General features: G+C 38.9%; 1 protein-coding gene across 5 annotated transcripts in view; it reads left to right on the top strand.

Moving 5' to 3' along the window:
- LEF1 (lymphoid enhancer-binding factor 1) overlaps window positions 1-17,095 on the top strand; it is a 116,478-nt gene that overhangs the window by 1,081 nt on the left and 98,302 nt on the right. For 2 of the 5 annotated variants that reach the window (XM_010858561.1, XM_010858559.1), the window contains exons 1-3: window positions 7-550; window positions 1,695-1,761; window positions 3,213-3,346. In XM_010858561.1, coding sequence (XP_010856863.1) covers window positions 542-550; window positions 1,695-1,761; window positions 3,213-3,346 — 210 coding nt within the window. In that variant the 5' untranslated portion in view covers window positions 7-541. The other 3 variants (XM_010858557.1, XM_010858556.1, XM_010858560.1) reach the window with 2 other exon arrangements.

Below are 17,095 nucleotides of genomic sequence, written 5' to 3' on the forward strand. Positions count from 1 at the left end.
AAGGGGAAAAAAAGCACGCTTATGTTTGGGCCCGAATCAGGCCTTAAATCTATGCAGAAGAAGGGCGAGTCAGAGAGAGGCAGCGGAAGCCAGGGCACCCACTCAGGGGAGGGTGGAAAGCGCTTATCTGATCTCTTGGCCCGCTGCGGGCGATAGCGTTGGTAACCCGAGTAGAGTAAATAGAGACACGTGGGTGCTGGCGAGAGCAAGCCGCGAGCGGGACCTCGCGGAAGGGCTATTTCAGGCCTCGCGGAGAGCTTCAGAGGTGGGGGAGGCGGATGGACCCTGATACCCGACACTCCACTGGCCACCGTTGTTCAACAACTGGAGACGCTTTGGAGGAAATCCGGTAGAAAAGTCCTGACACTCAAATGGTTTCACCAACGCTTTTTGCCTCCAAAGAAATCTGGAGGGTATATTCTTTTTCCTTAAATGGCATCCTTCTGCCCCCAAAAAGAAAGCCTGTGGTTTTGGGGGCGGAGACATTTTGTGTTTTAAACAGCAAGTTTAAGAGCACCTCAGAATTACCTTCTTTATCCCAATGGCAGGGGTGAGTAACGCGTTTTGGAAGGCCCAGGGCCTGGGTCCTAAGGAAAACATTGGGGTGTTGTCTCTCCCCTGAATCTTTCATCTCAACATGCCAACTTAGGGGGGAAACTGGGGTTGCCCAGAGCATACCTAATTCCACTTAAAAGATTTGTGACTGTGTATTGGGCGGGGAGAGGAGGTCACTGGGAGGACACATGTCCAAGGAACCAAATAGCCTCCGAAACACTTGAGGCCAAACTCGTATTTGTAGAATAGCCTTTTCAAATTTCTGCCCTTTTCCCTTGCCCTTCCTTTTTCTATAAATAAATTTGACACCCACTTCACATTTTCTACATGTTTTTGCCTGGGGAGAAGGGAGCTGTGTTTGAAGCCCCAGAACTCAGGTATTAGGGCTCTGTTAATCTTTGCTGGTGATAAGTGGGCATGGGGCAGACCCAAGGAAGATGCTGAAGGGGTAATACCACCGACTTGCACGTGGTTGAATCTGGGTGGATGGTGGTTACCAGAACTGATATTAGCTGGGCTACCTTTTAGATGTCTGTAGCTCGACTCTCAAGTTTTCCTCCCTTTAACCACAGAATAGTTCACTTTTCTCTTGTAAGCTCGCACTGACAGCCATGGTAGCTTAGGAATAGGGGAGCTCCTGCTGTAATTGGTTTGGGACAATGGCCTAAGACCCCCACTTGTGAGTCATGGGCTTGTTTTTATTTAAAATGTCATTTTTGGTTGCAAAATGATATTTCAGCCTGCTTTTAATCATCTCTGACTGAAGTAAATAGTGGTTGAAGAAACTATCAAAATGATCAACCCCCATAACTGAAATTTCTATCATATTAGGTATCCACGTAGTCTTGATGTATTTTAGTAAACAGTGGTCAGAACAGCATGTGGATTGTTGACAGGTTCATTTCAGTTGTTATTGTCATTTGTAGTTTCTAGTACCATAGAGGTAGTTCTCAGGAACACATTGAAAAGATTTCCCAGGACTCAGTCCTAGCCTGTCCTCTTAGATTAATAAAACAGGTAGATTGAGTTGCATCTAATCCCCCTTTTTTGAGTTACCAGTGGATATGCACTTATATCATCATTGTCACAAACTCTAAAGCAATTTTCTTTCTTTTGGGGGTGGGGATTTGTGCTGGTAGGTGGCCAGACAAGCACAAACCTCTCAGGAGTCCTACCATGACAAGGCCAGAGAACATCCTGATGATGGTAAGATGCTAATTCTACTTCTCCCAACTTTATTATTTAACATGTACAATTTGTGAATATTGGTACATTTGCTATTTTTATTTGCATCCAAAAAACTCGAAGCATATGTAATAAGATTGTGCCCATTGTTTGACCAAAATGGTAAAGAAAATCCAGAAAACTTATTGCTTACCTCTAATACATATTTCCATAATTATAAAACTGAATGAGTTAAGGGCTTTTGAATTTCCTTTGGCTTCCAGATTCTTTATGGAAGAGAAATGTCTATAATGAGTATTTCTCTTTTCCTCATTTTCCCTAATATTCTAATTGTCATACATCTTTAGTATTTTTTTTTCATGCATTTTTACAAACAGTGACAGTCTACACCGATTTATTTTCCAACAGGAATAGTTTCAAGTGGGTCTTCATTTGTTTGCAGTTTCTTGTTTTAGTGAGAAGCCAGGCACTATATGCACAGACTAAATACAGCTCACTAAAGAAGAATCTAATATGTAAAAATATAACACTTTAATCTTAAAATTAAGAACTATGCCTATGAAACATGATGGATTTTCTCCCCATTTCTGATTCTTGCTCAAAACTGTAAAAATCCTGCGTGTTTTTTTTTGAGACTTAAGGAGAACTCCCTGTGACTTTAAAAGAATCTGTGATCTCTAGGGTTCCCTTGTTGAACAGCCTGCATTTCTGTTCTCCTTTAATTACTTACAATTGGCCTGACCAGAATGAAGGGTTCGCACATACATGTCAGCCAGGGGAAGAAAGGAAGAGAACTATAATATCAAGCTTCCTTCTGAGCTACAAAGTAGATACACAGATAAAAGGGAAGAAATGTATACACTGAACACACACACGCAAACGCACTTTTCTTTGGCAGTGTGATATAAATGTAGCACATAAAATTAAGTCTCCTGGAGTTAATCCTTCATAAATTTGGGTAGTTTCCCATATGCTAGACACAACTTGCTCCGTCAGTAAAATCTAGAAAATTTCCAGAAATCCAGAAGTACAGGTAGAATTTTTTGTTTGCCTATAAAGTGGAGTGTAACTTTAGGTGTATAAATATATATGTGTGTGTATAGCTGAATAGCCTAGTGTATTTATATTATAGCTTTGTAGGCCTTTTTTCATGTGTCTGTATTTCTTAGTCCAGTTTGTTAGTATTAGAGCAAATTAAGTTAGATGGATAACACTTATTTTTGTAAAAACACCAGTCAGTACTGGAAGTAAATTGAACCACACGTTTTTAAAACATCTGGTTCACTGCTAAGCCATTTAAGAGAGTAAATACTGTCAATATAAAATAGAGCATAATAACCCAGTTATAATATTTTGTAAACAATCTGTTATGTAAAGTCTAATTTATAGTAGAACTATTAACTTTTCAATGAAAAATACAGTGATATAAAAGGAAGTCAAAGCATCATTGATTGTTCTTTGCCTTCTCTTAGGAAAGCATCCAGATGGAGGTCTCTACAATAAGGGACCCTCTTACTCGAGTTATTCTGGATACATAATGATGCCAAATATGAATAATGACCCATACATGTCAAATGGATCTCTTTCTCCACCCATCCCAAGAACAGTGAGTAACATGCTGATGTTGCAAATTATTTTCAGAAGTGCAAATTAATTTGTATTTTTGGCAAAATGTTTGTTTTTTTAAACTTACTGGAAATGCTTTCATTATATATGACCAGTTGTTGCTAAATAAGACATGTTATAAGGAATGGCTGCCTTAAAATGGTGCTACTTTTTGATATTTTGACCTTCGGATATTAGCTTTTGGTTTATTGGTTAAGATGAATAAAAAAACAGATCATGAGCTATCATGATATCAAGTGAATTTAAATCAACAAACTCATGATTTTATGAGTATTATGCTTTCTACTCTGATGAGAGAGAGAAATTGATTTAATCTTTCAATTAACTAAGTGGTCTATGGCTTTCACTGCTGGTAAGCTATGTAGAATCAGAATTCCTTTGGCTCACTTGGAACTGAACATTGGGAATGTTACTTCAGCTTTTAAAACAGTGTCTCATTTTGTTGTGTTAGCTAATGTTTCTTTAAAATCAGTTTAGGTGTGGGGGAAGCAATGAGCTATTTTTACTTTATTGTCAGTTGCTAAGAAGTATCGCTTGAAAATAACTCTTAATGAAAAAAAAATTTTCTTTTAAGTGGTGGCTCAGTTAACTTTTAAGTTCTGAAAATGTGGAGGCATTAAAACTGCCTTATACATTACGGTTAACATGGAAACCTCAATTTATACAGTAAGAAAACATCCAAAGGGTGACTTGTGTGGTACCTGAGTGTGAAATGGAGTCCTCCCTGAGGTTCATCTCTTTGGAGGTAGTGGTGGATTTTTACTGATCCATCAATATGTTTACCTTCTTTCTGGCCTCACTCTCCCTGTGCCACCCAAAGCCCAATGAAAAACATGTATGTTTGGGTCTTGGGGATGATGTTTCAGTCTAACTGGCCCTCCTGCGAGTCAAATCTAGGATCATAAAATGGAACCTGTATCTTTGCCTTATTAGCCCAGTGCTTTCACCAAGTGAAAAGAAAAAAAAAAAAAAAAATCAGTGGAAGACATCTGGGGCAAGTACTGTCGTTGATATCTCAGTGGACAGAATCTGGGAACCATGAGATACTCCAAAGTAGAAAAGAGAAATATTTCCTAATCAGTCATGAACAAATAAAGAGTATTTGTGCTTATCTTGATTATCTGTGGCCCTCAGCTGTTGAAAAGATCGATCTAGGAAATATAACCACTTTTTGCGGGGCACTGTGATTTAAAAGTTATTTTTTCCCATGAATTTCAAAAAGATATTTGACCTCTTAAGTAGGGAATAAGATTTTTCCAATTTTCACATAGAAGCTAAAATGGAGATCTAGGAAATCTTATGATGGTTGTTATAGAAAATAGTGATTTCACATTTTAAAAGGCTTTTCAAATATTTAATGATAGAAATGTGTGTGCGGTACATATGAATCTCTTACCTAAAAAGTGAATGAACTAATAAAAGCAAACAGTTTTTAACATTTAGCGACCACCCAGATAAATGCTTATGAGTTTTAAAATTTGTAGGAGACTTTGTTTCTGTTGAATTAAATATGCATACATATCAGATAATTTAAAGTTGGGCTATTTTTTTCTTGTTGATGTTTTGAAGGGGTGGGGGAAGGAGACTATATTTTAGATAAGAAATAACTGAAGATTTCTGCTGAAGCCTTTTTAGAATAACAAATAATCTTTCCAACAAATCAAACTATAGTCTCTGACTTGGTAACAATAGAAAATAGCCACTAAAATAATCTTACACTTTTAGGCTGTGAACACAGTTAATAAGTATTAAGTAATACTTATAATAATAAGTAATAAGTATGCTTAATAAGTATTTGTGGAATTTGTTCTTCAGTTCAGCCAGTTCTTCTTTCAAGGCAATAATTTTTTAAAAGTCAATATAATAAAAATCTATTGTTATTTATATTGTTATTCCCAACAATATTGAAAATTAAGCTGCTCTTCCTCTTTAAACCAGCCTTTTCCCCTAGCCCCTCAGTATACTAATCATTTTAAATTGATAGAATGGAAAGTATTTATTGTTAGTGTATATATTAAAATTTTGAGGTCAGTGAATTGAACAGTCATTCATTGTTTAGGAAAGATTTGTGGCCAGAATAAATGTTGGTGGGGGTAGAGTGGAGGAAAGGGGTGTGGTTAGGAAACAGTTACCTTACCCTCCTATCTGCTGCTTTGCTTTTATTCTGTTCCATTTTAGAACACATTTATTTTAGGCACCTTTTCTTGCCAGTATTCTGCAGTTCGCCCAATTCCAGAAGCTTTGCAGTTTTAACCACAAGACTATGTTCAATTTTTCTCTTTTAGGGTCCAGCCGAAGTGGGTCGCAGTCTTTGGTTTTTAATGGGTAACAGCTGTTTTTAATGCTAAGTCCCAAAGCACTTTAACCGGAAGGCAACCCCTCCCCTTCACCCCAACCACACTTCTGCCTCTTGCTCTTTAACTCTGTTCTTAGCAGGACTGAGTGTTTGCCTAGCGGACATCCACAGTGATAGGTTTGCATCCAGGGTGTCAGGAGCAGGGTGACCATTTGTGTTTGGACTTGGGGTGGGAGCTGTCCCTAGTCAGCCCTGCTGCTTGGATTTGCATTACAAACAACCCCTTGTTTACTGTATCTGCTGCCCTCAGGTGTTAGGATTAGAAAAACATGGAGGTGGGGTGGTGAGGGAAAACCCAACTGCCCCTTCCCCACACAGAATCTTCTGTTTGCTTGTAACCTTAGATAATCCAGAGAATACCAGCCAAGGCCAACTGGCATGCACAGGAGTGTTTCTGCTGGTAGCTCATTTTAACAATTCTATATGCATTTGCTCTTTTTAAGACAAACACTGACATATATTTGCTCACACAGCCCTTACTCATGACCTAAATATATAGAGTTACCTGCACAGAAGAACCACTTTTGCCATTCAAGCTTTTTTTTTCCCCCTATCTGAAGGAAAATTTTAATTGGCTAATTACATCCTTCCAGAACTGGAATTCTTAGAGGTGTGTCTGTACTAGAAATCTTGTGAATGGGTGTCTCATAGAATTTTAAATAGGAATTCTTGTTCAGATAAATGAGGCAGGCCTAGCAAGAAAGCACCTATAATAATAACATGTTTGGTGTCAGTGTGAGTTCTTAAAGCACAGTAAACCTTGGCTTGGGATGGTCATTTTCACTGAGTGTGAGAAGATGTAGCAGCTTCTTAAATATTTCAGAGCAGGGGCTCTGGAGAGTTTATTAAAAGCATACTCCCAAGACCTTCTTTCTCTGAGTCTCATTTATGAAAATCCTTGGAGGCCAATGGCGATGTCTTAAAAAGGACTACATAGTTGGTTGCCTCCTGTGCTGGGTCCTGGCCCTTGTGTGCCTGAAAGCCGTGAGACAGTGAGCTTGGCTGCCTTTACATAGTGAAAGTTCCCATTGGCTTCATGCACTGTGGTTATTCGTCTTAGGTGTCAAACTTCCATTTGTCCCTCAAGCAACCCAAATGTTTAACACCTCTGAAGAGAAACGACTGGGTTCTCTTCAGCTGCTCAGGGAAGGAACAGTAGCAGACTCAGTGCAGGAAGCAACAGCAAGCGTCGCTGCTCAGCTCACACCAACCGCAGCGACACCTGGTCAGGACAGTGTTGCTGACTGCATCGCTGGCTTCTTTGTGATCTTTCTCAGGATGGATTTTCAGGTGGGAAAGGAAGATGTCTGTGTTTGAATTTCATCATCTTTTCTTATTTTTAGTAGATTCATTTTTCTTATTTTTGCTCTTAAAATGCTTCAGGGTTCTTTTATAATTATTTTGAGCAGTTCACTTCTGTGGTATGGTTTTTACCTGGAGGGGGTCAACATTTTGACGTCTAATGAGCAGAATTATTCCTCTTAGAACTTTGTCTTAACCTGCCCCCACCAGCCTCCGCCCATGTTTGTGTTTGCTTACAGTTAAAATTAGATTTTTGTCATCGTTCACATCTGGAATTAAGGAACTAAGTGAACATGTCTGATCACTAAGGCAACGCTTACCCATCTGTCTCTCACACTACTGCATAGCTTTGAAAACAATCACAGAAATAGTCATCGATAGGAAGACAATGACTTATTAACAGTTCAGAGAGACTCTGGCTCTTATTTTCAGCAGAATTTTTAAGTGTCTTTTCACTTTCCTTGAGGAGCTACCTCATGTGACTTACTGATTAATGATTTAAAATTTTCTCCTATAAGTTGTCTACCTTTTGAAGCTAAGTACATGGAATTTTCCTCTTAAGTTCAGGAGAAGTTAAGTTTTAGAAAGTGTATTCTATCTCAGATTTGAATGTGATCTCAAGAGAATATGTGGGAAAGCTCCTCAGAGCCCCAAACTCTTCTGTTTGATTCATCTTAATTGTACTGCTACAGAGTAGGGAAAGGATCACAGTCAGAATAATTGGAAGTGATTGCCATTCCCCCTTCAGATAATTCAGGTATCTTATGACTGACTGGCATGCTAATTCAAGTGTCCCAGGTGCCGTGCTGACGTGACCTTTCAGGAGCTGATGTTGCCTTGCATGACTGGTGCGGCAGAAGTGTGATCGTTAGTCAGATAGGTTTTTTCGAAATGACCCTTGAAATTTCTTGTTCATTCATAAAGGCATGAGAACAACCTAGTTTCACTAAAACAAGACTATTAAGCCAACTTGCAGAAAATCTTGCTCTTTGAAGTTCCCCTCCCCCTGCCCACATGCAGGTCCTCAACTTGGTCTCATCAATCCCATTATTTTGATCCATTTCTTTCTTGCAGACAGACTTCTGTAATTCTAACAGGACAGAGTAAGGACCTCATAAATGGCTCTATCTGGACTTCAACTTGTTACCTCACATGTATTTTTCATAATACCAACTGAGAAATTTTTTACAACTTTTGAGTCTTGTTTTTAACTAATCCTGTTAGTTATTTAGGCAGAACTGTTTTTGGTGTATGTGACTGACATTTTTTTAAGCAATGGGATCATTCCATTCGTCTCTAACTCCCCTTGCTCCTCATTTACATATTATAGATAGGATTTTATAAAACTGGTTTCCCTTTGATTTCAAGATAAACTTGAAATTTAAAGAGAAAATATGCCAGCACTGTCCTTGGGCCAACAGAAAAGCACATATATTTGATTCTAAGGCAAAAGTAGAACTCAGCATTATGTAGGTGCTGCTGTTGTGGAACTGAATGTTTTTTTAAAGAAGATAGTCATTTCAAACTTGTGTCTTAAAGTTATCACTTCAGTGATCATGCCACACTGATCCAGTATGTAGAAAGCTAATATTGTAGCATTTGAGAGACTTGGTAATGCTTTGTACTGTCCCAGCAGGTCCTTACTCAATTTTTTTTTTAAACTCTCAGCTTTATAACCAAAGATACACTCTCAGACACTTCATTTAGGCCTCAATTCTTATGAAATTTTAGCTATATGTATGGTACCAGCCATTGGACTTTATTTAAATAATTTTTAAAATATATTTTAGATTGATGATCACTTTTTAAACATTGTGACCTTGTGAAGTTCCTGTAGGAACTGTCGACTTTGCTGTAAAAGAAGGTGCTATAATTTAAAAAGAGGAGTGGCTCTAGCGTAGTTTTAATTTTCTTTTATTATTGTCAGATTCTGTATGAAATAGTTACCAAAACTGTTAAAAGCTGACATACAAAGGTATTTTTGTAAGTCCTTTTTTTAAAAAAAAAAATTCTGAACATTTTTGCAATAAAGCCTATCCAACTGCAAATGATAATTGATCAGTTAATCAGAGATTACTGATGAACTTTGAGATAGTTATGTGTTAGGAAAGCACAGAATAGACACTTCAGTAGATTTGCTGAATAAATAATGTACTAGAAAATTTTCATGTATGGTTTTCGGATATGTCCAAAGGATCTGTCTTTATTCAACCAAATCCTATATGAAAATCTGAAGGTGTCTACTAAATAATCCTTAGTGTTTTATTATATTACTTTTTTCGATTTGTTGCATCAGTGAAAAAAAAAACACATTTAGACCATGTCTTTAATGAAGAAGTCAGAGTCATTGCTTGCAGAATGTCAAGTTTCCAAGTAATAGCTGAAAACAGTCAGCTGGAGAGCTCCCTGCTAGAGTGAAAAAGAATGGGACTGGGTCCTCATTTGAGGACTGATCCTGAGAAGTACTTATCTTTACTTAGGTCCTGGAAACCTAATTGAACAAGAAGAGATGATGGAAATGCTTTTTTTCAGAAGGGTACTTGAGACAGAAATGAAGTCATAATAAAAAGAAAACTATCTTCAATTATGTTGCAGTATCATATGGTTAATGCTTCTCAATTCATTTTTATTCTTTCCCAGATAGAAAGGATATTTCTTTTTTCAATAACACGTGACGTATTTTGAGACACTAAAAAATTCTGCGTGTATTTTCTAAATACGTGTAGTAGCATCAGTGCTGAGTTTTCTAGACCAGTATGTGTTGTAAATTGATTATATCCTTTGGCAATATGGAGAGCAAAATTTTTGAGTCTTTATTAGGTGGAGGTAGGCAGTCTCTTGTGAAGGCTGAGCCTGTGGAGGAGGAAAGTCCTGGGCAAGATGTCAGTAGATTTGGGGTGTAGTCCCATGTCCATCACTCTCCATGACTCTCCATCAAGAGCCTTGGGCCTCCGTCAGCCTTTGTTTCCCTGTTGATCTTGAGGCATATTAATGTCTGGCTTGCTTACCTTATGTGATTGACGTGCAATTCAGATGGCACAGACCCTGCGAAAGCACTCTGTTTTCTAGCTAAGGAAGCAAAGCACAAGTCTCATCCCAGCCTGGTGGAATCCTGCCACAGAAGGTGCTTGACTGTATTTAGGAAGCTCCTGAGAAAGGGGAGAAATTGTTGTTTCTTACCGTGTCACTGTGCTGATCTGGAATCTGGATGACTGGGTAAAGGCCTTACAATAACCTTAAGAAAATATCTGTGTAAATAAAAGTTTTGGGGAGGCAGCTTTCTTCTCTTGGGCTCTTTTTTTCTCTCCTAGTTGTTAGGAGAGCACCATTTCTTCTACTAAGGGAATGAGATGCATGAGGGAACAGATTTCTAAATTAAAGATTTGTTAAAATTCTTATATCTTTCTGATATTTGGTATGAAATTGCCAGATGACTCTTAAGTCCTTGGATTGGGGTAATAATTGATTTTTATTTAGGAGACTTTTTTTCCTTCATCCTTTGAGAGCTGGGTTTCTTCTCCCCACTGCAAACAATCTATAGAGAAGAGATTTAAGAACCTCTTGTGAATGTAGAGGACGACAGGCGAGTTATTTTTCTTTCCCCTTGGAATTTTCTTCTGACTTAAGTCTTTCTTGCTTTCCTGGCACCTAAAAAAATCAGGTCCAAGGGGATAGGCTGGCTGGGCAGCAAGGAGAAATCAGTGCTTTTCTAGTCTCATTGGAAAATTCCAGCTTCCACCCTTTCAAGACTTTTCTTTTTCTCTCAGTAAAAGTCAATGAATGTTAAATATATATATCAATGTAGAGTTAGCATTCTCCAATTTTAAACAGTATATATTCTACCTTGTAATAATTATGAACACACAGCATCTTGGCACTCTAGTTCATATGACTTGGACCCCGGAAAAAACGTATTGTGATCTTATCTCCAGTGTGTCAAACTTTGTCTTAGACTCCAAAACTTGGATTTTTTTTTTTTTTAAGTCTGAAAACCAGCAGTACCAAAGTAAAAATTTTTACCAAAGTAAAAAATGTTTACTGTTTACTATAACTGGGCTAACCAGCTAAGTAGCTGACAGGGTTAGGAAAAGAATCAAGTCTCCAAGATGTTGCTTGAATTGGTTTTTACTCAATTTTTTGGTATAAGTAAAAAGTTTAAAATTAAAACTCAAATTCTTTGGAAAGGGAGAACAATTAACTTTTTTTTTTTTTTTTTTTAAACTATTACCATGTGTCAGGTACTGAGCTAGGCAATTTATACAAATGAAAACTGGCTGGGTGTAGTAATCTCCATGCTAAAGATAACAGCCTATCCTCAGGGGCAGTAGGAACCTGCTTTGGTTTTAGTAAGCAATGGAATCATGGCTCTTCCCTTTTTAAGGTCTGAAGACTTGTTAATTGTCATTTAAAATAACCAACCATTACTGCCTTCTGGAACATAAAACACTGATTAAATGAATCATATGTTGATTAAAATATAAAACCCCAAATTATTACTTTGACGATTTTGTTGGCAGTTTCTTTTCAGTAATGCTTAGCTATTTTTTATGAAAATAAAAAGAAAATACTTTCATTTAAAAAAGCAGTACACTAGAAAACTCAGATGACCAAAAGGAATAAAAAATATGAAATTCCTAGGATCCTGCTGTCAGAGATGGTCATCAAAGCTCACCATGCAGCCTTTTAGACCTCTTCCTGTGCACGTTTAGAAATACATGTAAACATACATAAATATATATGTTATATACTCATGGCCATGGGAGCATAATATACCATTTTTTCCCTGTTTTCCCACCCGTATACAGTGGATATCTTTTTTACTCTTCTGTAACAACATTTTTAATGATGGCTAATGTATTGCCTAATTTATTTAATCTGTCCTTTGTTGGTAAAACATTTAGATATAGTATCACTTTTTTTACCTCTAAAGCAAGATTTGATGGAATGCATATTTTCTAAGTATATCTTAGCACACATTCTGTTTCTTTGAAATGAATTACTAGAAGTGGAATTGTAGAGTCAAAGGCAATACACCTTTTTAAGCGAGGGATGGGGGTAACCCAACAATGTGATTTAACCCTAAAAAATTTTGAAGTCAGTATTTAAAAGTATTATTAGATTACATTCACATTTGGTTATGGTTGATGTTTTGAGGCCCTCTTCCAGTCAAGAATCAGTCCAGCAGGAGACAAGGAGCTGGACAGATGGGGAGCAGAATATGAGCTTCGTTATTAATCAGGCTGGAGAAAGTGGCCTGAAGCATGACACAAGTTTGGACTTCCTTTGACCTCCCCACGTGGAACACCAGTAAGTCACAGACGTCCCCAGCAGGGGCAGGGAGTTTACCTCCAGTGGAGCTGGGGACAAGAGCAAACTCGTGTTGGGGCAAGCTGGCCCCAAGAGAGAACAAAGGGTCAGTCTGTCCTTGCTCGGTTCTTCCTCCAAATCACCAGATATGAGTCGCTCTCCATGGGGAAAGTGAATGACGGTGCGGGAGAGACGGAGGCTACAGCTGCTGCCGAGGAGCAGAAGTTACTACTCGATGCGCCAAGCTTCAGAAGGAGGGGACAATGAGAGCGTGGTTGTCCCCTGAGTCACGATCACGGATCAGACCGATGGCCACGGCCAGTAGTGGTGACATACGTGCGTATGCACGATGGGAGCTGCAGCAGAGCACTGCTGCTGGAGTCAGAAAAATTGAGATCTCGGTGTCTGCTCCTGACCCGTGACCAGAAGATCTAGATCTCGGTGTCTGCTGCTTACTCTCTGAACCTTGGTTTCTTAACCTGTAACATAGGCTGCCACTTCTTCTACTGATCCTGACAAAAGTACAATATAGGGTACTCTGCATTAGTAATAGTGTTTATGGAAGGCAGAACAACTGCATCCGAGTTTACTAGTGTTCTTATTAAAAAAGCAAATCTGTAGGCCCCTCTGCAAATGTCCTGAACCAGAGGCTGCAGACGGGTCATTCGTGTACACTTTAACTCAGGTACTTCAGTGATTCTTACCTAAAGTAAGGTTTAGAAAAATAATGACCAGGTAGACTTTCAGTAATTTAACTGAGGTTCAGATATCCTCAGTGATTCATGCAAGGTCTTATACCTAGGCAGCAGTCAGGCGCTATGGCCCCAAAGCTCACTCACTACCACTCAGCCCTGTCCCTCACGGAGACCGCTGGCACTCTGTTCGTGGAGACCTCAGGGGGGTTGTATCCTTCCTCCACGGACCCACGTTCTTTAGCGTTCTTTTCAAAGCTTTCTGCAGTCTGAGCTCATCTACCTTTCAAGGCTTGCCTCCTTACCCTGCAGCTTACAGTTAAGCTACATTTCCACACCCGCATCCTATCACTTGCCCAAATTCCTGTCTTTGGGTTGTTATAGCTTGCTTTCCCTGGAATGCCCTGTTTTTTCTTCCTGCTGGCATAGTCTTGTTCATCCCTGAAGATCTGGGCTACACAGTATCTCCTCCAGGACGCTCCTCCTGACTTCACCACCAGGTAAGAGACTCTGCTCTCTCCTGGCTCCCACAGAACCTTCTTCAAACCTGTTATCACTGCTTACAATCGTTGTTGTCTCTGTGTCTGTCTGTCTCACTCACTGTTAGTTCCTTTAGATAGGGAGCTTCTCTTACTCATCTCTGTGCTCACAACCAGTTATACTACTTGGCATTAGAGCAAGTTACTCTGCAGATATTTGTGGAATATATAGAGCAAAACTTGTTAAAATGTATTAATGTATTAATGTAGAGCAGTAACAGCAGGTATCAATCTATATTTAAATGGAGAGCCTTTAACAAAATACAGACTAATACAGAATCACAAACCTGAAATTGAGCTTAGAAATGATCTGAACATGAAGTATATAGTCCATGGACTAGACATTAGCTGTTAGTTTTGAGTATTGAGTAAGTGCCAGGACCTGTTCTGAGCACTTAATGTATATTAGATGATTTAGTCTTCACAGGAACCCTGTGATATCCTGAATAGCCCTATTTTACAGATGAGGAGATTGAGGCATAGGGATCATACAGGTGGTTAAAGGACTGCTGTAAAACTAGACCAAAAAATGCTCGGTCAGATAAAGTAGGTAATTTGGCAGGATCACACAGCTAGTAAGTAGTGGTACCATGCTTGGATCAGACTTTGACCCTCACTGCAGGGTGCTTTGGAGAAGGAAATGGCAACCCACTCCAGTGTTCTTGCCTGGAGAATCCCAGAGATGGAGGGGCCTGGTGGACTTCGTCTGTGGGGTCGCACAGAGTCGGACACGACTGAAGCGACTTAGCAGCAGCAGCAGCAGGGTGTTTTCTGCAACTTCAGCTATCACTGCTGTCACTGGCACTCAGAAGATGCTAAATGATTGTTGAATCCATGTATTTCTCATCAGGAAGATGTTAAAGATTTTTAATGTATTTGTGGTTCAGTAGCTTAGTTGTGTCCAATTCTTTGTGACCCTGTGGACTGTAGCATGCCAGGCTTTCCTATCCTTCACCATCTCCCAGAGCTTGTTCAAACTCATGTACATTGGGTCAGTGATGCCATCCTACCATCTCATCCTCTGTCATCCCCTTCTCCTCCTACCTTCTAGCTTTCCCAGCATCAGATTTTCCCCATGAGTCGACTCTTCCATCGGGTGGCCAAAGTATTGGAACTTCAGCATCAGTCCTTCTGATGAATATTCAGGGTTGATTTCCTTTAGGATTGACTGGTTTGATCTCCTTGCTGTCCAAGGGACTCTTCAACAGTCTTCTCCAGCACCACAGTTTGAAGGCATCAATTCTTTGGCACTCAGCCCTTTTTATTGTCCAGCTCTCATATTCTCTATGACTACTGGAAAAACTATAGCTTTCACTATACGGACCTTTGTAGGCAGAATAATGTCTCTGCTTTTTAATGTGCTGTCTAGGTTTGTCATTGCTTTTTTTTCAAGGAGTAAGCATCTTTTAATTCCATGGTGGCAGTCACCATCTGCAGTGATTTTGGAGCCCAGGAAAACAAACTCTCTTACTGTTTCCATTATTTCCCTATCTATTTGCCATGAAGTTATGGGGCTGGATGCCATGATCTTAGTTTTCTGAATGTTGAGTTTTAAGCCAGATTTTTCATCTCCTCTTTCATTCATCAAGAGACTCTTTAATTCCTCTTCGCTTTTACCATAAGGCTGGTGTCATCTGCATATATGAGGTTATCGATATTTCTCCCGGTAATCTTGATTCCCGCTTGTGCTTCATCCAGCCCGGCATTTCATATGATGTACTCTGCATAGAAGTTAAATAAGCAGGGTGGCAATATACAGCCTTGATTACTCCTTTCCCAATTTTGATGTCCATTGTTCCATGTCAGGTTCTAACTGTTGTTTCTTGATCTGCATACAGGTTTCTCAGGAGGCAGGTAAGGTAGTCTGGTATTCCCATATCTTTAAGAATTTTCCACAGTTTGTTGTGATCTACACAGTCAAAGGCTTTAGAGTAGTCAATGAAGCAGAAGTAGATGTTTTTCTGGAATTCTCTAGCTTTTTCTATTATCCAGTGGATGTTGGCAATTTGATCTCTGGTTCCTCTGCCTTTTCTAAATCCAGCTTGAACATCTGGGAGTTCTTGATTCATGTACTGTTGAAGCCTAGCTTGGAGGATTTTGAGCATTACCTTGCTAGCATGTGAAATGAGTGCAATTGTGCAGTAGTTTGAGCATTCTTTGGCATTTCCCTTCTTTGGGATTGGAATGAAAACTGACCTTTTCCAGTCCTGTGCCCACGATGATTTTTCCAGATTTGCTGCATATTGCAGCGCTTTAACCTGTAGAGGGTTTGTGAACATAAAAAATGTATGAAATTATAAATGTCTTTAACATTACTTTTGGTAGTAATAACTATGGTGCTAGTAAAAAGTGCTAGAGTTTAAGGCAACAAGTTAAATGCAGTGAAGGGAGGAGAAACTGGAGGAGATACAAAACAGATGGAGAAAGTTCTAGCCTGATGATGGAGGGGCAGTGTTAGTGGAAACAATAAATTTAGAAAGAGGAGCAAGTTTTAGGACAGACGTACATGAGTTTGACTTAAGGACTATTTTATGTTTTCTATGTTAAGAAAACAAAAAATTAACCCATATCTGCAACCCAGCATTTTACATTATGGACATCATTTTGGTCTATAATTTATCTAAGTCAGCAATGCCTCACAAGTATCAGTTCACTTCCCTCTAATGCTGCCTGAACCTTGTGTAGAAGCCTCTGTGTGATAAAAACTAGAAGTGCATACTGACCACAGGTGACGGAGGAGTAGTATTAATATACACTGTGTAATATCTAATGAATTCACTTTACTTGCATTTTTCTTATTAAATACTCACTATATCACTGTGGAAGGAACACTACCAGTTTTCCCGTCTTTTCATTCAAGATAGTGACACACACAGGTTTCATTGTTCACTGTAGTCTCAGAGTTTAGTAAGTGGTAGAACTTGGATTCAAAGCCACATAGCCCTGATTTAGAAGCTGGGACCCATTTTATAAACTAGTTCCTCCCTCTAAAGAATAATCCTGAGTTAGTGTCAATAAATTATATTGAAGATTAAAAGCGTCTGTTATGTTTGTGCTTTATTAAACAATGTAAGTGGTTTGGCTCTAGTGGTGGCTTAAATAAGTTCTCAGAATACTTGAAAATTGTCTTCTGGTTTATTCAACACATAATCATGTAATTGCTCAATGTGTTCTTGAAAAGTCCCAGGAAATATTTGTTTCTTGGGTGTATCAGCCACATTTTGATAAATGCTTAATTTTTATGGGAATTCCTATTGCTTAATTCTAGGGTCCCAGTGTCCACATATCTTAAGGACTCAATAGATTAATCAAATAGCAGTGTGGCCGGAGGTTTTTGTCATTTTTGGAATCTCCTTGGTGAATGATGTTGCCACCTTATTCCATAAGAACTGAGTTTTATAGGCAAAAATCTGCTGCCAAAGAGTCTTCTTTGCACAATAAGCAATTAAAATGTGGTAGGTGCTTTGTTTCTAGGAGCTGTTTGTAGTGATTTTTGTGGTATCACGATATTAGGTTAAGTAAGAGAAATTAGC

Source organism: Bison bison, unplaced genomic scaffold, assembly GCF_000754665.1.
Source record: "Bison bison bison isolate TAMUID 2011002044 unplaced genomic scaffold, Bison_UMD1.0 scf7180017864389, whole genome shotgun sequence".
In the NCBI taxonomy this organism is placed as follows: Eukaryota; Metazoa; Chordata; class Mammalia; order Artiodactyla; family Bovidae; genus Bison; species Bison bison.